Source organism: Polyodon spathula, chromosome 16 (assembly GCF_017654505.1).
Source record: "Polyodon spathula isolate WHYD16114869_AA chromosome 16, ASM1765450v1, whole genome shotgun sequence".
NCBI lineage: Eukaryota > Metazoa > Chordata > Actinopteri > Acipenseriformes > Polyodontidae > Polyodon > Polyodon spathula.
The window spans coordinates 7,313,849-7,338,339 of record NC_054549.1 but is presented as its reverse complement, the minus strand read 5'-3'; the positions used below and the strand labels follow the sequence as shown (position 1 = coordinate 7,338,339).

The window sequence follows — 24,491 nt, the reverse complement described above, 5'->3', positions numbered from 1 at the left end:
AGCTTTATCATCACTGTGGGGAGGAATACACCAAGAAACAAGAACAGGCAAATCAACCCATCAAGGCTAGTACCTTGTTAGCACACCATTTGCCCCTACCTGGAGGATCTAGTCTTTTTTTAAAAACTTATCAGTGTTTAAGATCCTACTACTGTACTTGATAGGCAATGCATTTAAGACTCGGTTTCCACTTATGCCTTATTGTTCTTTTCTGTAAACTTGAAGTAGCATCTTGGGTTAACTTTATCTGTACCATTTACTTCAATCAAGTCCTTTCTTACCTTTTTTGGTTCTAGGCTGATGATAACGGAGTCATAAACACATTGTGAAATCACACTGAGCATGTGCAGTATTTAATGACAATAAAGAGCATATGGGGCCAGGAAGCTTAATTGTTGTAGATGATGTTTTCGTCTCATAAAGCCTTTTCTAAGGCTGCTTATTATAATCATCACTTTAGTGGCAGCTTTCCAAAAAATACAGTTCCAACACCCCATTTTTACATTAAGGAGATCATGATAAAGAAAGAAAAAGGATCAGGATTCTTTGAACAATCAGACCGCCTCTCTCAAAACGAGCGCTGTTTTCCACTTGACATAATTTATCGGGCCGAGGCTGCAGAAGCTGTCTTTCAGGTCGACTCTGAGTCAGAGCTAATAATGTCAAGTTGATTCATGTGCAGTTTAAACGTATATGTAGAGCAGCAAGCCGTGTTCTGTTTGAGTTTCAAAAGTGCTTGATTATGGATGAAGGTGCCTGAGCCCCCATCAAAAATGTAAACATGTGGCTTCATAACAGATGGCTATTTAAATAAAAAGGGACCAGTCCATTAACATGTAGGCCATTAGTGTGGTGTCACAAACACAGCTGCATGTGACTACCCCGGTTTAATACTGTCATTCAGTCACCTTCGTGGAGGTGTTGTAATAGGTGCTTTCAGTGAAGAGCATGTTGAATGCTAAAGAAGATTTTTGTAATTGTGTTAACGTGGGGTATGGTAGGCATAGGCAGGATCCAAGCAAAATGTGCTTTTAACATTGCTGTGCGATCTTAAAGAGCTACATGCTTCAAGTATCATTTGAATTGCTTTTATATATTTTTTTACTGTTAAATGATATTTGTAGTCATTCTGAGAGTTCCAGGCTCAATTCCACCAACGCTGGGGTATTATTAGTGTTGTCTGTATCTGCCTCTATATGGCTTTGACCACCACACTGTCACATGAATGGAATGAGGAAGGCGGTTCATTCACTGCATTTAGATTCTTCACACAAGCTCCAGGCAGCTAACAGCTGGTAAAGACACAGATGACATGAACTCAATTTTGCAACAGCAGAACCCAGAACCACTCAGAACTATTGGAAACAGCATGCAGTAGTTAGGGAGATACACCAGAATACATTTTTAAAAATTGCCATTTAATGTTGGTGTCTTTTAAAGAGGTCAGACAGGCTCAGGTTGGAGGGGTTTTAATGGATTTCTATCAAAGGTAGATCATGCAGTATTGCTATCTGTTGGCATGCCTTTCCACCTACAGATAAACAGTGCATCTAGAATGCTGGGAGAAAATTGCTTAAAAGTAAGCCATAGGTATCTGTCAACACTGAAACCTGAAAATATCAAACTAAGTTTACAGTTTATCCTGTTCAAAGCATTGGCCATTGGTGTGTTTGTATGACATTGTAACTTGCTTACGCAATGCCCTGACTGCTCTTTACCGTGTGTTGCTGTGCCTTCTAAGGTTTATAAAGCAATGCATTCAAATATTCTCCCGTACTAGCATTCTGTACAATAGCATTGTTCACCAAACTGGACCGCTGAAGTTGGTTTGGTTGTGTCTGTTAAAGGATGCTTGCATGAAATTGATGAATTTGGATGCCTGTTATGAGAGAAATTATACGATCACAAAAATCTATGGCATTTTTTTTATTTAATTTTTTACTTGTCGCAAAATAAATGACTGGTACGAAACAGTTAAACAACCCATAAATGTTTGTTTGTTTGTTTGTTTTAAATGAAACAATATTTCTTGCCATTTCTTCCAAAGGGATATTTAAGCAGGCGTTTTATTGCAAGTAAATGTTGCCCTCTAGTGACAAATTTCATTACAGGCAAACCCTTCACATTTTTAGATCAGAAATGTGTGAACTGCCGTTCTGTTTACAGTAGGCAGGCCAACCTGTCAGAACGAAGCTGCCAGATCGTTATGAGTGTGCAGTACTATTCCATAGAAGAGATTGATACTTTCAAAATATACCATGGTAGACTCTTGTAGTGAAAGAAAAAAAAACATTTCTTAAACCTTCCTAACTGTTGTCAATCCACGCTGACTGAATTAACGTTTTAATGACACAGGCATGACTGTAAGTGTGTGTGTGTGTGTATATATATATATATAGTAGCCATCTCGGTTAACGCAGGCAGGCGTCTCACGCAGGGCAAGGCAGTCCACACACAGGCGGAGGGCAGGTGTGAACCCAGGACCTCTCGTACTAAAGCATAGCGCCAATACAGCTGTGCAAAAGAGCCAGCTCCTTTGCAAGTAGTGTATATCAGGCTTATGGCTATGGGCTATGGTTTTGGTATGTGATTACATCACCTACCAGCCCTGCTGCTGCTTTCCCCCGTGCATGCTACTATATATATATATATGCTTCTCAGGAGCCCATTTGTTCATTCCTGTTGTAGGTACAGAATGTATAGTGTTATGGTCAGCTTCCTCACATACTGTTCAATGTGTGGCTGATCATTGGACTCTCCAGTCCAATGCCCGCCATATAAACCACCAGCAGTTCTTACAAGACAGCATGACAGGTGTGTGCCCTGTGGTCTTCAATACTGCTCCCCAAGGAGCACCTTACAAAAGAGATAGTGTCTTCTATGATTTTTCTGATGGGCTAATAAAGAATGAAAATAAGACAACCTAAACCTTATTATCTTAAAAATAAACCCTTTGCCTTTTCTGTTATCTTGGAGCTTCCTGTAATAAATTTTGAGACTTGTAAAATTTGTCTTTCTCAGTACAGTGGGGATGATTCCTGCAAAGGTCACTTCCTCCCTGAATATGTATATTAGGAACAGATACCTTTAACCCTTTCTTTGCTGTTTTTTTTTTTTTTTTTTTTTTTTTGCACTAGTAAGCAGTATGGTGATGAACCAGGAGGTTCTGATGGAAAGTCAGGTGGATTGCTAGAAAAGGTGTTGATGCAGCTAAGCACAAGTACCTAGTACTGATACCTATGCCCAACTGTGTGCAAAACAATTAATGCATGAATAACACTACTGCCCTCTGTGAGACCCCACTATGAGCCACCACCTACAGACCCCCCCAGATATTACCAATGAATGGAAAGCAACATTTTACATGAAGTGTCTCTAATTACTGTGTATCTACATAGTTGTTACTTAGTAACTGCATGTGTACTTATACATAATGACAAGGTTATTGTGCATAGTTACAATGCACTTAATGTGTAAATGTTTTTGCATGATAGAATCCTAACCTTATCCCTTACGCTAACTCTAAACCTAACCCAAACCCTAACCCCCACTAACCCTAATATATTTCTGATAACTTAAATAGATTTACAAGTGCTTTTGTAACTATGCATAATAGCATTGTATTTATGAAGTAACTACTATGTAAATACACATGTGAATGCACAAGTGCTACCCAACGGATTGCCAGCCAGTTTTTACCCCTCCACTACATATTTGATTATGTGACGTCAACTAACAAGTAAAGGCAGTCCTGTAACATACACTGGGCTGCTGTTATACTTGCTGTTCGCAGTCACAGAACAGTGCTGATGAATTGGTTTTCAGAAAACAACGCCTACACAGACTGACTTGTGCAGCACAATTAGCAATCAGCTTCTAGTTAACTGGTGAATTCCCTGTGCACCCGAACTGGGAGGTGAGGGCTATCCCTTTGAAACCATGACTAGGACAGGGTGATATCAAACCTTTTCTTCAGGAGAGCATGGGTTAATTTGATTGAGCTAACATGGTGTCTGTGATCTTTTAAAACAGCCAGTCCTTTGGGTGTTGTTTTTGCCTGTAATGCTCAAGCAAATGAGCAAGAAAAAAAAAAGCATAATAAAACCGTAATGCATCATTGTGTGTGGGAGGAAGCAGGAATCTGCATAGGGAGACCAATTTATGGCTCTCATTTTCATGGGTTCGGCTCCAGCGCGGCTTTTAACGCAACAGAAATCCGGTTATTACTCAGGTTAGAGGCAAGTGGGCTCTTGAAACAGCTAGTGATGAGACTTTCCCCACAGATCATAAAACACCACAATAAACTGGCTTTCTACAGAGGCAGCAGACATGAAGAGTAAAAGATTTCAAAGCAGCTTAATCTGCCGACAGAAATGTACTGGTGTCTATCGAAAAAAAAAAAACATGCAGCAATTGAGTTTTAAAGATGTGTAAACGTGAAAAGTGATGTTTATTCCATATTATTATTATTATTATTATTATTACTGATTCCAAATACAATGACCAGTTTTTCCTAATAGATTATTTCACCATTCATTGATTTTTATGGCTGTTTAAAATATATTACATTATATTCTATCACAGCTATTATTAGGTGAGTACAGGAAAAACAAACCGATGATACCCTTCTTAAAAGGTACTGTAATAATGAAAGGCATGATCTCCAGATCAAATGCTTTCTTTGATGCAAATCTAAGTGCAGTTTGGGCTGAGTTGCAATATTGCATTAAAAAAAGGCGGCTGATAAAGCCTCGGTCTAATTATAACATATAATATAATCTGCTCATGCTTGGTGTCATTTATGACGACATCACAAGTATCGTCAACACTTAAAACTGAACGAAATGTGTCATTTACAATTGTTTGCAATTAAACACGTTCAAACTGAACCACATGTTTTGTATTATTATTATTATTATTATTATTATTATTATTATTATTATTATTATTATTACTACTCCTGCAACTAATTTCCATCAGACGGAACTATATTGCCATCTTGTGGAGATGTGTGCAACTGCAGTTCTTTGGAGCTGTGAATTATCTTGGAATATGTGCAATATTAATCAGCAGTGCATGGTAATAAAATACAGAAGATATCCTTCAATAAGCCAGCAAAGCACATGTCATTACTTCTGAAAAAGTATCGGTACAGGTGCTGTAACACAAATAGAACAGGGAAACAGAGAAATAAATATACCCTGCTCAAGAAAAATCATATCAGTCTGGTTCAAAATATTGATATGTTACATCTATAACATGTCTACTAGGAAATATGTACAAGCACAAGACAATTCCAAGTATGCAGAATCAATAATTAGGTTACTTTAACTGTTTCTAATGCTCCACGGTGCTGTATAGATACATTCACAATAGCAGGGTACTTAGTTTCTCAGTAGTTCAGTGAGTTATTATGATATGGGTTGTATTCAGTAAACTTTATTCAAATTAATATAAATTGAAGGACATACTGTAGTTTATTTTTTATAGAATATATTTGTTTTACTATTCCTTTATTTGTTCACCATTTTTAGTTATACAAAGCAGCTCAATCATTTACCAAAATGATCATTGTGTTATATTTGCTATACAAATGCAATGACACAGATGCACAGCTATAGAATCACTACAATAGTATCTACACTATCTGCATGTAGCTGGGTAGTTACAGTATATTATATTCAAAATCCCATATATAGAAACACTAAAGAGGAGCTCTATTATCATTTAACATATTTGCATTTTTCATATATATACAGTTACCATATCCAACTATTAGTGATGCTTAAATTCTCAAATATCATTACCTAATGTTAAAAAGAAATTCTTTTAAAATGTGAATGTGAATGCCATCTCATTTTGAGGGTGTCCCATACTTTAAACTAAAACCCATAAGCTGTTAGAGCAGGGCTAGGCAACACTGGTTCTAGAGTCCATCCACTGCAAGACTGTTTCAATCAGGTCCCTTGGTTGATATTAAGCAGTTAAATAATTAAGAAACCGGTTGGAACAAAGTCATGTAACGGATCGGACCAGAAGCTCCAATGTTGCCTTGTCTTTGGTTAGAGATGAGGGTTGAAAATGTTCTCATGGTCTTTCAGCAGCGTCATCGGAGGGGTCCTGCTGCCTCCCCCTGTGGCTCTTCTCACACTGAACCACGACGATCCTGTAGATCTCAATCATGACGATGAGGATGTTCTTGCAAGTGAAGAAGATCATGAGCTGGTTGAGCACGTTCTCCCGAGCCATCAGGTAGAGCCTATAGAAGAGAAAGGGGCCGTCCTGCATCCCCACGGTGACCAGCAGACTCCACACCTCGCTGGAGCAGCAGGACACGCAGTCGCTGCCCACAGGACTCTCCAGCCGCGGCTCTTTGCCAGCCTCCAAGGGGAAGCTGACATCCAGGGGAGAGCTGTGGGGTTTTGTTTGGGTCAAGACCAGAGGGAATTGCATGAGAGCCCAAGTGAAGAGGCTCAAGCCGATCAGCAGGATGCCGTGGTTGGTCTCCACCTCCGGCTCTTTGAAGGTGTCGAAAATATCCAGGATGTCGGCCCCCAGTCCCACGTAGACCATGAGCAGCTGGGAAAGCTGGTCCCGGGACATGTCACCCTTTGGCATGAGCCATCGGCCCAAAACTAATACTATCAGCATTGTCTGCTCCAACCCAGCAGCCCAGTTTTGAGGGTTCAGGCAAATCAGCTCCTGGTTCAACAACATATTAGAAAATAGCTGTCATATTTTATTGATGAGGCAAGGCAGCCAATAGGGTTCATGTAATAACCTCCTTTACCCCCGTCTCATAATCTGTGATCTGTGGTATATTATATAATCTGCAGCCAGGTCAATGAAGACAGTGGGAGCAAAACTTCAACTTCTTTCTTTAGGAATACCTTAACAATTGTTACAGTGTGTCTGATATGGATATTATTATTATTATTATTATTATTATTATTATTATTATTATTATTATTATTATTATTATTATTATTATTATTACTATATAGTATTAAAGTGAGAAAAACATACAGACATTGTAAGTCTTGTTCATGCACCGCATGCTTTACCTACCACAGGTATTGGCAGATTGGGTGGCAGATCATGTGTACCCCCGTGAGAGGCGTTGGCTGACAGTTTCGACTGCAACAAATTGAGTTCCAGAAACCAGATTGAAGGGATCACTGTGCTCAAGTACAGAAACACCATAGGGGAGAACCTGCAGATATTGAGGAAAGAGCTTTTGTAGTATTTCCATTCATGATGGTCAAGGAAAGAACCACTGATCAGCACTAAAATCACAAAATATCGGAAACATTTAAACAAATGTTTATCGAAGGTATTGCACGTGTTAAAAACATGCCACGCCCATGAGAATTAATATGATGGTACCATATTCTGATATTACAGTTTATTCATCATAATTTAGTACAGGCAATAAAACTGAATGAAAATGGATGTAGGATTAAGGTTAAGGGTTAAAAATGGCCATCACTATTCAGCTCAGGGGTGGCCAATCACATCCTGGAGAGCCGTTTCACTACGGGATTAACAGCTGAGATAATTAACGACTTTGAGTCTTGATGGAGGGTTAATTGGCTCATAAACAATTAAGAACAGGGTTGCAAATGCTCATTTTTGAAAATCTGATATTTTAATTTGACACTTACCAAGGGACTCAAACATTATCAGTAAAACAAATCCAAATTGGAAAGCACAAACCCAACGGTTTGAAAAAAAATACTCCTAGCTATAATCATTCCATTTTAAAAAGGTCTGGTTCATTAAAAGGGAACTGCTTGCTGCTTTAAGATAATGAGACCACATTAGGACTACAGCATTCAAATATTGTAGTTATGCAGAATTATTTCATTACAAAAGCGATCTAAATACTGCCACTGTTTATATAATATATTTCTGTATATTTATTATAGATCCTCGCAATCCTGTGGAAACCTGTGGATTGTCAGAAGTGTTAATTCGTGCATGAATGCATGCCATATACATGTGATCAAGATCATTTGCTACAAAGGGAATGAATTACTTGAGAACTCAAAGGAAGTGCATAACATATTTAGGTGTTACTCCTGTGGTATTCAGCCAGAATTCATTATTCTAAAGTGTTATCCTTTAAGATAGGGGTCTCCACCACTGGTCCTGGAGAGCTACATGGTCTTCTAGTTTTCATCTCAAACAAACTCTCAGTTACTTCATTGCACCAATCATTGGCTTAATTAGTCGAGATTAACAGGTGTTCCAGATCTTCAGCCATTGATGAAATCTCAATCAGCAGTAATGAGGCACCTCTTGAATGTTTTAAATGACTGCTGTATTTAGTTGTGCCGCTGTGCAGATCAATGGAACATGTTTTGTAACTGCATTATTTTTTAGGACCTGCTCTTACCATTTCCACTCTCCGTTCTGTGTGCGTTTCAGTGTGACTGCCATCTCGACTCCCAGGAGCCCCACTCCGATCAGCAGGAGCCAGTAGATGGGGTCTCCTTTCACCGAGACCACCCGCCACACTGTCACCACGCCGTGGACAGCAAACAGAACGCGACTGAGTGTGGCCAAAAGGAGGTTCAGCAACTGACACATCTTGGTGGAGATCTAATAGAAAAGCTAGGGCGAGTGAGAAAGAGCAGTGATAAGTGCTATATATATATATATATATATATATGTGTATATATATATATATATATATATATATATATATATATATATATATATATGTATATATATATATATATATATATATATATGTGTGTGTGTATATATATATATATATATATATATATATATATATATATATATATATATATATATATATATATATATATATATATATATATATATATATATATATATATATATATTATATATATAGATAGATCTCTAACAGGGAATCGCTCTTCACATCTATGAATTGAAAGGGGTTGACAAAGCTGTCATTTTATAAATGCAGCGTATTGTAAGAAAAACAAACTCCATATATTAGCTGTACTAGGAACAGTGGATATAGTGGATATCAACGTTGACTGTATATAGATTTATACTGTATGGAGATCAGATGTTTTTTGAAATCAACATTTTTCCAAATTTTAGATATGTGGAACAATTGTATTGTAGTCGAAACTATTTTAGAAAGTATCCTGCCCATTTCTGCCATTAAAACTATATAGTTTACTTATATAACAAAGTAACAAATGTATCCAGAATGTATCCAGTCATTAATCTGCCCTCATCACAAACTAACCTAAAATGAATAAATATGGTATATAAAGTATACTATTATATAACTATTGGCCAGTTGTTAATTATGTGGTCTCTACTTTGTGTACAGATATATTTTGGCAATAAAACTTCACTTGGTTATAACACCGGGTTATTTTATTCTTTTAGTATTTTAAACTTGAAATACATTGAATACATTAATATTGACCATGTAAAGATGCTACCTGTATATAAGACGTGGTTTAGGATATACAAAACTTACCGTATGTATTATATTTGATCTCCAGTCTGATTTTCTCTGCTCCCGGTCTCCTTATCCAGAACTTTTTATTTATGAGGCTACAGGGAATGTACCTGCTCCCAGATGTTCCCAGATGTTTTATTTCTCACAGATCCAGACAGACAAATGAAAAAAATATATGTCCATCACAAAAGCCCATCAAAACTTATTTTGGAATATCCAACTGGACAAACGCTCAGTGTCATAAATGCAGATCTGTTTATATTTAGTGATACTGGCTCGCATGTCTTGTGTGACCCGTAGACCGTGTTCTGGTTTCTGTGAGGAGTTCCCCGTGTCAGTGTTTGAAAAGGACGAGGTTGAAGGGGTCTGGGGTTTTTCATGCTAAAGGAAACGGGGTGTAACATATGTGGTTTGCAACAAATGACTTAGAGATAAAGAAGCATTGACCAAAACCCCTTTGAAACTGTTAACATGTAAACCAGCCCTTATTATGTCATCATTTGAACTATGGCTAACAAAGCTATCTCCGAGTAAAAATAACAGCACGTAGTAAACCTTGCAGTTATATCAGGGTTATTCCCTTCCCCACCCAAGAGATGTCTCAACCCATCAATACCCTTCAAGATAAACGTGTTCAGGCAGCGTGTTTTGAGTTGCTCATACGTCTCAAACACAGGACGCATGGAAAAAGTGCAATTCCTGATACTAACAACAGCAAACTTTCACATCCCTACAAATTTAAAAGGTGTAGTTAGGAATTTGTAAACTGTGCATCATTGTCCTTACTTCAGTGAGAATGTGGAATAGTTTTTGACTGCTTTCGCACACCGACGACACAAATTGCATTCTAGTTGTCATTTTTTATTTCCTCATTGTGGTCCCCCTGGCTTGTTTCTTGCCAGTACTCTACATTGGCAAGATAACATAACGCAAGCTAAAAGAATATGTGCCACATATTATATCACATCGCAAAAAACCTAGCCAAGCAATGTTTTTGTTTTTTTTGTTTTTTTAATGAGCAAATCAAAACAGATCAAGTCTTTGCAATGCTGTAGGATAGGCAGAAAACATGAGGGTTCTGGATTGGTCAGAAAAATAAACAATTGATGAGTAACAAAAGGAAAAATACACCGTTACCAAAATGACCAAACCTGAAATAACAAATAAGTGCCTGGTAGTTCAGAGGTTGCCAATTGCAGTTGATGTTTTTCTCTTGAACTGAAGGACCAGAGGGAAACCTCTCTTAGGTGTTTTAATACAGACAGAGAGGGTATGAGAAGATGAGAATACATCCAAAGTGTAAAACTAGAAACAAGAACTGTAGGCAGTTCACAAACAGAGAAGTGTCTTCTGCATAGCAGAAGAAGAAAATACATGCACAACAGTTAAATTCTACTTGATGGCACCAGAGGAAAGAACAGCAGGCTTCCCTGTCTCCATTCTGTATTCAGCACCAAAAAAGTGCAAAAATACACTACATATATTAAACAATTCATGCACCACCCAGAAAATGACACACAGCTGTTGTGTAGCTATTAGAATCATACGTTGTCAAGTTCACAACCAGCTGACCTCCTGTTGAAGAAATTGGTTGTAAAATAAGATGCCACCAACAGGTCAGGCAAGTTCCATTTAATGTTATCTGCTGATAAATGATACATTACGATCCGTTATCTGCACACGTGGCTTTGGATTCTGGGTTACGGTATCGGATCAGTAGCTGTTGCTTTTTGCATGTACATTATTATATTGAATGAAGTCAGAAAAGTCATAAACTTTTTCATAAACCGAAAGGTCACTGTTAGCCCCAGCGTTTCAGCTTCCACTTTCGTTAGATCACATGGTAGAAATAACTCAGGGAGACTGATGTTCGGAAAAGCTGCATCAGTCTGCCTGGCTATTTCTACTGTGTACTGTATCATATTTACATGGTGTAGGCCACCCAATAGATGACATTGACAGCAGCAAAGGCCGCAGGGAACACAGCTCTTGAATAGATATCGATGGTGTCCGCGCCAATGGGTTTAAATATGGGCTTCTTCTCTGTCTTGGTGTCATGCTTCTTTGACTTTGTCTTGCCGTTCTCGACCTCGTCTGTGCCGTAGGGAACCCCAGGGGGCTTCTGGGCCCGGTGCTGCCGGTTAGAAATCATCAAGTCCTGGTTCATGCCGGCCATTGAAAGGGAGAAGAGCACCATGGCTTGTTTGCCATTTTTTACAAAGGACTGTAAAAAAAAAAAAAAAGAAGCTGTAATGCACAAAATACATATAAATCTTGATATTTGCGGCTTGGGGCTGAATTGATCAAAAATGAATGAATCAGTATTTGCTATGGTGTTTTATCTTTTGCGGAAAACTTCTAATATTAGAAACTTGGAAATAATCCATTCCATTTAGGATTGATTCTAACTCGCTCAATAATAATAATAATAATAATAATAATAATAATAATAATAATAATAATAAATGTTAATTACAGTATCTGACACACAAAGATGCTTATTTAAAGTCAATTTGACAACATGTTATTTTGCTCTGGGGATCTGGGGTATACTGAGAGGAGTATACTAAATTTACAATCTGCTGTCCACACGATGACCCTGTGAATGCTGAATGGACCCACTGTACTGTGAAATGAGGAACAAACCCACCTCTGCTCCAGATTTGTTTGCCTTGATCTTCGTTCTCGGTTTCCGCATGTACTTGTAGTCGGCGTTATAGTGAGCAAAGGCATACTCCACCAGGGCGGCGAACACGAACACGTAGCAGATCCAGAAGTAAACGTCCAGGGCTTTGATGGCAGACGCTCTCGGAAGAGACGACCTGGCGCTGACCATGAGGGTGGTCATTGTGAGGACTGTGGTGATTCCTGGGAAAAGTGACACCGCCATTTAAACTAAGGGTCAAACAAGCAGAATCCTTAAAAAAACAATGTTGCAAATTGCATTTGATAAAGCGGTCCCTGTGTGTCATATAATCATGCATCATATTTTCGGAGTATAACTAAAGATATGAGCGTCTACTTTTCTTCTTGTCTGACACCGAATACAGAGCCAATCTTACCATTGTTCTAGTGTACAATACTAAAATGGTTCTTTAGTTTTACTTGGAAACTGTATATATATATACAAAACTTACCTAATGATACCCTTGCAGGCACAGCTGATTGGCTAATCCAAAAGGAAACCCAAGACATGGCGACCAATAAGATGGAAGGCATATAGGACTGCATGATGTAAATGCCTCGATTCCGCCGTAACTGGAATCGAAGACTTAGCCTGGGAAACCTGCCGGCTAGGCAGAAGCACAGGTATTAAAAAAAATGACAAATTCACATGGATTCTATACAGACAACAGGATTCAACTAGTTTCTCACTTTGCTAGACAACTGAGTACAGGTGAGAGTTGCTGTAATTACAGCTGATTAAGACAGTAGATTTCATACGGACTTGGGTTTAAAGCAATTGATTGTTTTTTTTATAACTGGGATTTATTAAGCCTTTCACCATTCAGTTAACAGATGCACTTAACATGCAGAGCTTTGAAGCTCTTAAGGAGATATATGAAGATTTATTTTTAATTAGGGCAGTTCAGCAAACATAAAGGTCATTTTAGCTGTTTCTGGTGATATAACTGATTACATTCTTACAGGTCTACAAGAGTCAAATAATTAAGTTTTATTTAAATACAGACACATTAGGGTATGTTTAGACTACATAAGTGATCCGAATCCATTAATCGAAGGTTGAGGCAGAAAACCTTCCACTGTCTGAACAACAGCTTGACATGTTCTTACCAGATTTGAAGTTCATAACCTCTGTGTCAAATCTGTAGTCCGTGATGGTAAACTGAGACAGCTCGAGTTTATCCAGTCCATGGATTTGATCCTGGTTCTCCGACCAATGATAGACGATATCTTCAGAAGAGTAGCCGTCTGAGATGAAAATATACATATATATAAAGAAGAATATTGGCTCCAGGGTGAGAGTGCTTTAGATGACTCCTCTGCCAAGCCACATTCATTATTGTTGTGAGATGAATTGATATGAGCAGTACTTTTTGGCAGGCCTGGTAGCCTCCTAATGTAACTTACAGCTCTCCAAATCCAGCATGCATTCCTGTTCATCCATTGGGTACTTGGTGAGATCCATGTCGCATGCAACTGTCGAGGTAATTCTGAAAGAGAATAACAGTAGCTATATTATCCTGCAAGTAAAGCAGATCTCAAATGAGCTTGGAGGGAATTCTAAGAACAAGAGAAGCCATGCATATATATTATAACGCATCGCATGATTCCATATGGAGTCATCAACAGCTGTGCATCTGACATCAGCATTATGAAAACATCCTGAAGGGGGAACTTGACAGGTCCAAATAACCGTTCTTCAAAGCATGTTTTAAATCGAAAGGCATTTTCATCTCCAGTCAAACACATTAGTAAATGATTCCAATAACAAGGTAACTGCGTGATCTCTGAGATCTCCGTACCTAATGCTGTACAGGATAACTCCGTCGGGCTGCAGGCGGATGAGCTTGTTCTCCACAGTGACGTCATGAAACCAGGCGGATTTGGCGTTGACGATGAACGTGTCCGGCAGCCACAGCTTCTCCACGAAGCGGCTGTCCAGCCCCAGAGTCTTATTGGTGTGGTTGTACGAGAGCCTGTCGTCTCGCCAGCTTTGACGGAGATACACCGTCATTGTGTACTCCTTCAAAGAGACCCAGAAGAGTGGTATAAACGATAAGCAGTGACGCTTAAAAAAGATGAAATCTAACAAGAACAAATGCATTCACCCTGCAATGGCAATTTTGCCAGAATGATACATGTTTGAAACAATATAGCCAAGGCTGTCCTATTGAAGCCTGTGGTATTTTGTATCGCTTTTTGGACCTGATTAAAATAGGATACAAGCTGTGACTTGAGAATCAAACATAAATAAAACTTTTCATAAATGGAAATGAGCAAATGTTGATTTGCATGCAAAGCTTTTCTTGATAAAAGAAACTACTTGTCTTGCTGGTTGTTATTCAACAGACCAGTTTAGCAAGCATGTTGTTCCTTGTTGTTTAAGACAAGGGCTCACTTATTAAAAGGGGAAAATGGTACATTACCATGTTAACTTCCGAGATGTGATCAATGCTAGCTACTTCTATAGCCATGGCTACATTCACCGGAGGACCTGTGCAAAATACACAGAAATTCAAATAAGCAAAAGCTATTGAAACTGAAGAGCAGGCTTATTATGACAACGCACAGCACATAATAATATGGTAGATTATCAAAAATATTGACCAGCTTTAGGCATTTATTATGTATTTATAAGGAGGATAAAAGCCCAGTTCAATTACTCACAGGTCAAAAATGTAATGAGATCATTACACTGCTGTTACAGCATGCTGGGCAGAGACAGAGAATAAATAAGAAGGGTTCTATGATCTATATCCAGTACTGTAAGCAGGTCTGATATTAACTGGAATGACAGCGGTGTGTGAAGGCTGAGAGTCAACACCGCTGATCGTTTTCTTTGAGATTAACGATTATACATGGAAAATCAAAAGTGCTCGCTGCAGAAAACCAGCCTCTTTAAAATTAGTAATGTGAAGCCTGATACGTTGAACTATTAAACTGACAATATCTGAATTTAGTAAATAACATAATGTCGATACACCGCTAACTCTGTATTTCCAAAGCCAGTCAAGTCTACGGGTAATATTTATTTTAAAAATATATATTTTATTTAATGTATTCCTGGGGAAAATAAAACACCTTTCGTAAAAGATTTAAAGACGTAGTCGTTACAGCAACCTGTACTCCATTCAACAAGCCAATATAGATGGGCTCTATTGTAAACTTTACTGTAGCTCAGACAAAGAGACAAATCTGCTTAGTCACTGTAACCTCTCTCGTTAATGTAATTTATACTGGTGTATTATTAATATTACTTTCTTACAAATGATAGTTACGCTTGAAGGAGGCCAGTTAATTGTGGAAAATGAGTTCTGATCTAATTCAATGTCTTAGGTCATTTTTCTTTCCTTTTTTTTATATATATACTTGTTTTAAGTTTGGAACTTTTAAAAAGTTTCACGATTATTATTATTATTATTATTATTATTATTATTATTATTATTATTATTATTATTATTATTATTATTATTATTATTTCCTTGATTTTGTGAGCAGCACATAAGCAAAGCATTTAAACAGCATTTTTTTCAGAGCACCACCCCTTCCTGTACACTTTATGCAATGATAACAATATAGTTCAAACCCACCTCCTATCCCTGGGCGGAAATTCCGAGCATACCCCTTCATCAAATCATCCAGATTAGGAAGCCAGTATATTTCAATATCTGTTCCGATATACTCGCCAATGTCATTCATGGCCCTAAACAAATAACAAAAAGAATGCTTAAGGTCTCTTTCTATAGGCGCTGCGTGTTACAGGTCGAAGCATATATAAGGGAAGGAAACACTAATAAATTGCAGTCCAGTTTCTTATCAGTCTAATTGTAACTGCTAGTTTGTGCACCAGAGGGCAGTGTGATCTTCAGGTCCTGCCGGAATACCTGACCACAGCATCTTTACATTATAGTTGAGCTATGCCAGCCTCAGCTCCAACCAAAAGCATGCGCTTCTAGAGTTTTCTGCCTTCATGTTTAAAGCATCATCAGTTTACTGGTGTGTTGCTTTATGGATACTGGTACAGACCCAAATCCTGCACGCCAAGACTGTTCAAAGCAATTACATTTTATTGTAACAGTATTTCGTTTTTTTGTGTTTCTTTTTCATTTCATTTAGACACTGCACAGCTGCTTTTAATTCATCAATTAATTAATTTCAAGGTTTAAAAAGTGAAGCAGCCATTCCTTAGTGCCCTTTGTGTTTGGGAGCCATGCATAAACAAACTGACAAATCGGTCAAAGGGTCTGACAATTAAACAAAATGAATGTACGGCATTGTGGATGTATTCAGGACATTCTAAATAAATCCCTGCACTCTACTGTCAAACTGTGGATTCTGGAACATTCAGAGACATTGCAACACATTCCACAGCATTTGGACAGAATATGAAAAAACAGTGCCTTCAATTAACTTGCTTTTGCTTCAACTAATTTATAACTCAGTACCCTCTGTGACTCCATTAAATTCAGCAGAAATGTAGACAATAACTCTTTTATCTAAATGAGACAGAAATGCAATTTTATTTCTGAAAATAAGTACAAAAATTAATCACTTCCAATTTGGTTTGGATTAAAAATATATAATTGACTTAGTTTGTGAGTAGCAAGAATCCTCTCCAAAAAAAAAAGCCTGCAGGATTGCATTTGCCAAGAGCCGAAGAAGCACTCTTCAGTGATATTTAATTTATAATTGTATCTATAGGATAAGGCTTAAAAGCAATTTTAGGTATTTTTGCAGGGTTTCGCTCAATGGGTAGCTGTACACCGAATGAACCACAACACAGCTCACAAATTGTTAAACGCGATTCCCTTTTCTAGTGAACGGGGAGAAAACAGAAAGGAAAGAGTGCGCCTTGATTCTGAAATCTCTGGGGGGTTTTTCATGCTTTCAGGTAAATTAATAATAGTGGGACCTGAACTGTCTGCTCTGCATCGCTTTTGTGCAAACTCAAAAAGAAACTGGCTTCTCTTTTTTATTTATTCCCAGTATGTTTTGGCATTGTCTAGAAACCCATACCAGTGTCTCTTCACTAGTTATGATTCAGCCCTCAGGTACGTCTTTAGATGTCTGAAAAAACAGACTCGTCTTACAGTTCTTCTGTTTGTGAAGGGCCCAGGGTTTGTGAATGCTATAGAATTGATAGCTCTGGACCCCGAAGTCCTCTGTACTCACAAAGCATATTAGTTTGATGCAACTTGCCATAAGAAATTTCCCTTGCCAATGTTCCTCGCTATCCCTGCAAGGGTGCAAAGGTCCATGTAACGCTACCTGTGGGACCAGGTTTAGTGGATGTGCCACTGAGGACTCCAGAAAGGTTATCTTTTTCTTCCAATAACTTCCAAAAACAGGGCTGTTTCAAATCCAACAGGGTTATAAATATCTAATTTACCCTAGTATGTGTCCTCATTGATATAAAACTCAGGATATTATGAGCTTCCTCTGAGACCTGTTCTTCAGAGAGCAAGTGCAAAAGGAAACCAGGTTATGTTAGGCATGTATCTGGAAAATCTTGCTGTGTTAATAATTGGTAAATAATTTAAACAGCCGCATTCGTTTTTAATTCCCATCTGAGTTTGGGGTGTGGGGTAGAATTGTGATTTAAAATAAGGATTAGGTTTAAGTGTGGATACTGCTGGATGCTCCTGAAGCATTTGGTATAGGAAGAATTGATACCTGAGGGTAGACACAAAGGTAAGAGATAAAGGAGCAGCTTGACAAGGGAGGTGCAAGGGGCAAACTTTCAATATAGCGTATGAGAAGTCTCATCAGTCCTGAATAAAAGCATGATTCACGTGCCTCCATATGTCACTGATAACAGAGATTAGCGATTCACAGAAGAAAATGGGTAACACTTTTCATTAAGTGTCTCTAATTACTGTGGGTTTTTTTTTTTCTTGAAAAATAAACACATTACAAAAACAATGCTTTGCTGATGGAACCTTATAGATACTGAAATCTGTACACAATATTGAAATTCTATAAGCATTAGGGCGTCACACATTAAAAATACCTCTGCTGCTGACACTGAGTTACACTATGTGTACTTACTCTAGTCATCCACAGCAAATGCCCACTTTGAGTTCAAAATTATAGGTTAGACTTCAACTATCATTATTTTTTTGGCACATTGAATAACAATGGTTTACTTAAAGGGGCGAATGAAGCATCTAGTCACTGTGAAAAGCCATTAATCAGCACGTATTTTACATATAAGCCTGTCATTGTCAAGTTGGTGTTTTTGGGGCGGTTTCAGGCTGCAAGTACATATTAAACTGTCCATGAATAATGTACAGTTCAAGCACAATGAAAAGGACTAATTGTTATGCAGAGCTACTTAGTAAACATCTATTGTCCGTTCATAAAATCGCAAATAAACTATTAATAAATTTTTCATGTTTTCAGGTTATTCATGAAGTATTTAGTTGATACTTGCTGGTGTCTTGTAACACTTTGTAGATCTTACATTAACACTCTTTCAACATAACATGCAGGTCAAATACAAAGCGGATTATTTTACTTTGATAAGGACTCATCGTAGCTATCGTTCTGCCCTACAGTAAACAGTAAGCACAGAAAGATAGCACATGCTTTCTCAAACCAAGGTAGAGACAGAAGAAGCCTTCAGTGCAGGTACTTGACAAGTCAGTCCTTTCTGACAGAGATCAATCTTGTAATAGATGAGTATTGCTTTTTACTATATATTCTAGGAGGGACCTAACACTTTGATACATGCAACATCAGTTCTCTGCTACCTCACCATCTATTTTTTAAGTACTTCATTGGCGAGCCACCTGCGGACTGTTTCCTGAAACTTTTTTTTTCCAAATACTTTAAGCCACTTACAAGACTATATATTAAGTGTCTCTAATTACTGTGTATTTACATAGCAATTAATCAGTAAACACATGTGTACTTATACATAATTACAATGTTGTCATGCATAGTTACAATGTTCTTAATGTGCTTATTGTAATTTGGTGTAACACATATATATGTAGTATAATATGTTCAGTTCTTTCAGTGACCATGTTAATTCAATGTTTTACTCTATTTGTTTTTTGGTTTTTTTTTTGCAGTGGCACCTTAAAAGTTGCTGACAAGGTACAATAGGAAAATTGACATTCCACAAAAGAACAGCTGTTATTGGTAACAGAATGGAACTTACACCATGATCATTCCACAAAAGAACAGCTGTCATTGGTAACAGAATGGAACTTACACCATGATCATTCCACAAAAGAATGGCTGTCATTGGTGACAGAATGGAACTTACACCCTGATCATTCCACAGCTCATTTCAAAGTTCTACAGTTAGTGATTCTTAATAATAACTGTTCTTAACGCATGCCCAGGTATACTGCTAAACAAATTAAATTACTCCTAAAATATATACATATTGTCATTGATAGTTTGTCATGCAGCAAAACCCTTCCAGAGTGTGCTGTTATGAATGTTCATATTCTGTGGTTTACTGACTGTTGACGAGTCAAGATGGTATGTAATCTGTGTACTCTGTGTAATCTGTGTACTCTGTGTAATCTTCCTTTCTTTTATGTATTCATTTTATAAAGTGTAAGCGATTAGTGTTAAATTCATTGTCACACTATATTTCCAAGCTGAATTGTGGAGTACAACAAAAACAATTGGATGGCAATGTTCTTCTTGCAAAAATAATAATAATAATAATAATAATAATAATAATAATAATAATAATAATAATAATAATAATAATAATGTACATTATTCATTTCTGTGTATGTTTAGGATACAGCACTTCTCAGCATGCATTTAATTTAACAAATGAAGAAAATTGGTCCAAATTAATGACCTTTAAAACTTCATCATTATCGTATGCAATGCAGCACTTTACCTAAAATAACAACAACAACAACAACAGTGTAGATCATGTGAGAAAAAAAAGGAAAATACCATCATCTCAATGAATAAATAATAAAGGCTCCTGCAATCGTTCTCACTGTGCCTGCTAAAGAAACTTACCTGATAAACTTATACTGCTGGATGGAGAGTACAAGCAGGGATGGCACAATTAAAGTGAGGAACTCCATCTCTTCAGCTCCACAGTAAGTTTTGCCTCATGGTATCAAATCAATGCAATCATGTAGTTAAACCTGGACTGTGCTTTGGGTCTCCCATTTCGTGCTCTGCTGCTGCTTTCCCTATGTAGTCTTTGTAGCGCAGTGACTGAACTCCTGTGCAGTACAGGCTGCTTTCCTCCAAGCATTCATACCCACTCTACAGTAGCACAGCACACACCGACTGGACCAAAAACTCAGCTTAACCCTCCCAGTGCTGTCAGTGTTCTCCTCAAGCTGTTTATAAACTCACAGGGGGAGGACTCAAGTCAAGAAATATAAAACATTTCTGCAAGGTCGTGTGCAATTATAGTCATGACAAATAAAGTGGCATCAATTAGATTTTTTTTTTTTACTCCCTGTGCATTTATTTTTTATTTTTTAAATAAGTATTTTAACGATGCAGTGTGCGTGTGTTTGTTTATTGAATTGCATGTTCTGGAGTTTCATTTTGTTAATGAAAGGCTCTGAAATTAGAGAAAGGTGGGCTAGTCAGTGAACCGAGCAAGGCGACAAACCTCACCCAGATCAGTGAAAGCTGCCAACACTGTAGAATCTGATGTTTGAAATCGTTATGCAAATTATGAACATGCTGTGTAGTGAGCATAATCTTACTAGGCTATTTCAGGGTCTCCTTTCGTTATACAATCCCTCCAGCACAGAGGCATATAAATAGTTAGTGGAAGATTTACGCAAAAGGCAGCTCTAATTTTGTGTGGCCTGTTTTGCAGGTGAAGTACAATAGAGTAGCCTCGTATCTCTGGGCTTTTTTTTTAAAGTGGTCTACATGGTTGAAGCGCTGTCCAACACTTTAAAACATTGTCACTTTACACAGAGGAGCAACTCTAGCAGCACTTCACAGTTGAGCTACTAGGCCAGATAGAATTGCATCTTTGGTCCTCAGCATTGCAGTCTTTCATATTTCCAAATGAATAAGCCAATGTTTTCTTGTCTGACTTTATACTGTTGAGTACCAGCATATCAGGTGTATAAAAACAGAGCTTCAGATGGTTACAGTGCCAATGCAGTAATTGTTTTAGTCTTGTATTGATAGTGAAGCTTTTGCTGTTTATGCAATACTTACTACTATAATGCAATGTAAAACCCTGTTTGCATGCTTTAATTTGGTATTACTGTTTGTATGATTGTTTGAAGTGTTTTTGTCCTGTTTGAATGACTTGTCGACTTTTGCCATTGATTTACAAAGTCATTTCTTGCTGCCTTCTCCTTCCAGGACCTGCTTGAAAACCAGGTGTATCTCTCAAGGGTCCTTTCCTGGTTAAATAACTACATTCGTACATGTGTAAATGTGTTTCTCTAGATCTGTCTCTACCTGGCTTTGCAATTGCACTGAGCTTGTCTGGAGAATACAAACTGCCGAAAGGGCATTTCACAAGGGTAAGCAGGCGGTGGTCCAGCCAAGTTCAAAGGCCATTTTGTCACATGATTTCAATGGAACGAGGAAGTCTGCACAGTCCAAGCCTGTTTGAATTTTATTTCCCGTTTGTGTTTTTCCCGGTTTACGTAAAATGATGTCCCGTGGATTGGTGTCTACTCCCATCCCCTAATACTTTGAGCTGCGGAGAATTACACCATCCATGCACTTAGCCATTTCACCCCATGGGTATCATTTATCTTAAACATATTCCAAGACTAACGAACGTCATTATGGGACATCATTACTGCTATAGGAAGGGAATTTGCCTTGGTGAATGAAGTGTACAGAGCATCAGGTTTACTGCTATTTTTCATTTAAATTAACCATTAGCTAAAGCTCAGAACAATAGATTTATTGACTATTAGAGGTTTGATTTTTCGAACCTTGATGCACAAAAGGTACTGTATTAATGATCTAAACAGGGGCGGTCCAGTATAACGACCCAAAACCATGACAGTAACAGAGATGTACTGCAAGCCTATGTCTTTGCATGCTTTAAAACCACTCCACTGACAGCTATGAACCTTTCTAAAGCCGGCAAAACCCCCATTAGTGGCTCAATGAGTAAACTTCCTGATAATTTAGTGTATTGCATTTAGATACACCACTGTTTAGATGTATTGAATAGACCCCCCTCCAGCTCCTCCTATGCTTTGTTAAAAATACAGTCCCCATGATGGCAGCCTGATCAAACTGCCAGACTATGCCATGATAGTGAAACAGTGAAACAGTAGCAATTTTTATTGCACTGGACAACCACTAAACGAGGAGTCAAATGGACCAATCATCGAGCAATCAAACAGGACAGCATAACTGCACTCAGATAAAGAAGATCTAACAAATTGTCTGACACAATGCCAGTGTAGATGCCTAGTCCAATTATTTTGTGCATATTTATAAAGAGAATTGTTGTACACATATAAACGATCTGAAGCACACCTTCACGTTTCCCGATAATTGTGTTTAAAAAATGTCCTTTGTCTATACATAGCACTATACCTGAGCCAGACAGTTACTCTTCTTTGAAAGTTTTGGTTCCCAAATACAATAACTTGGTTTAAGATTTCAATATTGAATTAATAGTGTATAACGTGAAAGCTCACAAGACATTATTCAACCACACTGCTTCGTGTAACCTGAACCCTAATTCATCATGAGCTGAAAGCACTTATTTTTTAAAATGTCACCAGCGAGACCTCTTTCTCAGCCTGTAAGAAATAACCATTTTTTATAAACAGACAGAATAATTACTCAGCCTCAGCTGCCCTACATATCTTTACCTTTACCTGAGTTAAGGTCCAATGCTGCTTAACAAAAAGGGCTCAGGGGGGTTATTATGTTTCGAAAGATGCATAAACAGAATTGAATATCATATTTTTTTGTATTGGATCAATTGTAATTTGAAACACCATATGTTACCAATGGTGACAATAAAGCTTACTACTGTGTATAAAAGCTGTTTCATACAAAAAAAAAAAAAATTATTTAAAAATCAGTGAAGCCCATAGGACACAATGGAAAGCTTAAAGTAAGCTAGCCTGATTTAATCATTCAAAAAAGACGCAGAACCCAACGTTATATCACATCCCTTTACACTCCTACAAACAACATTTTATTTTAATTTCCCTATTTTTCTAGTTTGTCATTTTTTTCACTTCTAGCCAAACACATCCAGTAAGACCAAGGGTTGTGATCACAGTCAATTGTGCACAAAGGTAAGCTATGACTGCTACTACAGTGATAAAACAATTGAGCCCTTTAGAGCTGTTAACATGCAATTCAGGCTGGCTTTTGAGGAACCCTCATCCTTTTTAAATGATGTCCTCGTTTAAACATGCCACATAAAGAAGTACATTTCAGAACTACAAATAGAGTATTATTCTATAAAATCTATTGGCTTACTCCTAAACATGTCATCATTATGCTTTATGGAAAATGTGTATCCATAAACTGAAACTAACCATTGTATTGAGTTAGATATATCAATTTAGTGGTGCTTGTATAAACAGTGTATACACATACAATAAACATATATCAATGTTATTAAATCACAGCTTGTACTATATAAAAACAAATAAATCGCATCTTACAAGAACTGAAGAGCTGAGCATACTAGGTTTTGTTGTCAAGGGACTTTATTATATAAAGAACATACTGCAAACTGAAAGATCTTTTTGTGGTTTACAACACACACACACACACACACACGCAAGCACGCACACACGCACACCATCTCTCTCTCTATTAAGTGCATATATAATCCTCATATATGTCCTTGAAAGGGCAATGTAGTGGTTAGCGATCAGGTTGACCTACTTTTTTTTTTCCAGCATAAATGAAACCAGCGCTTAAAGTCTTAAATTAAACCTTTGCAGCTTAATTCAGACAGGAAAGGTCTTTAACTGAATGTGATCTGCTTGCATTTTAGATGTATTGAGAAGCTTGAGAGCTCAAGTTAACCCCAAGCCACCACTCACTCACTCAGAATAAAACCCACCTATATTGCATCTTGTTTTGGGATGAAAGAGCAAAAAAGCGACAGCAAGAAGAAAAATACAGGGTTACCAGCGTCACAGCATAAAATCAAGTCATTTACAGAGACATTTATAGTCATTCATGTGTGGTGCATGGTCCAGCAGCAGCTAGAAATGATGCAATGTAGTATATTACTATTGTAGATCATTACATCAAATTTTCGAGTAATCAAATTAGATCATGACATATATTGAAGAATAAAGGAGAATAAATTGATAAATAGACTCAATTTAACCATAGGTTATTTTTAATAGGTTATTATTACTGG

The 24,491-nt window shown here is 37.6% G+C and overlaps 2 protein-coding genes across 3 annotated transcripts; both read right to left on the bottom strand.

Moving 5' to 3' along the window:
• Positions 1-6,087: 6,087 nt before the first annotated feature.
• On the bottom strand, positions 6,088-8,634 carry LOC121328911 (transmembrane protein 26-like). The gene is made up of 2 exons (XM_041274056.1): positions 7,069-8,634; positions 6,088-6,702 (listed from the first exon to the last, which is right to left on the bottom strand). The coding sequence occupies exons 1-2, from the start codon at positions 7,201-7,203 to the stop codon at positions 6,088-6,090; spliced, it is 750 nt and encodes a 249-aa protein (XP_041129990.1). The 5' UTR covers positions 7,204-8,634.
• Positions 8,635-10,331: 1,697 nt separating this feature from the next.
• On the bottom strand, positions 10,332-20,476 carry LOC121329310 (gamma-aminobutyric acid receptor subunit delta-like). 2 transcript variants are annotated; one of them, XM_041274857.1, is made up of 9 exons: positions 20,156-20,476; positions 15,748-15,860; positions 14,584-14,651; positions 13,960-14,180; positions 13,565-13,647; positions 13,268-13,405; positions 12,610-12,765; positions 12,123-12,340; positions 10,333-11,696 (listed from the first exon to the last, which is right to left on the bottom strand). In XM_041274857.1, the coding sequence occupies exons 1-9, from the start codon at positions 20,221-20,223 to the stop codon at positions 11,397-11,399; spliced, it is 1,365 nt and encodes a 454-aa protein (XP_041130791.1). In that variant the 5' UTR covers positions 20,224-20,476; the 3' UTR covers positions 10,333-11,396. The 2 variants fall into 2 exon arrangements, with proteins under 2 accessions (XP_041130792.1, XP_041130791.1); XM_041274858.1 differs by lacking the exon at positions 15,748-15,860 and having other exon boundaries at positions 10,332-11,696; positions 20,156-20,475.
• Between the last annotated feature and the right edge of the window lie 4,015 nt (positions 20,477-24,491).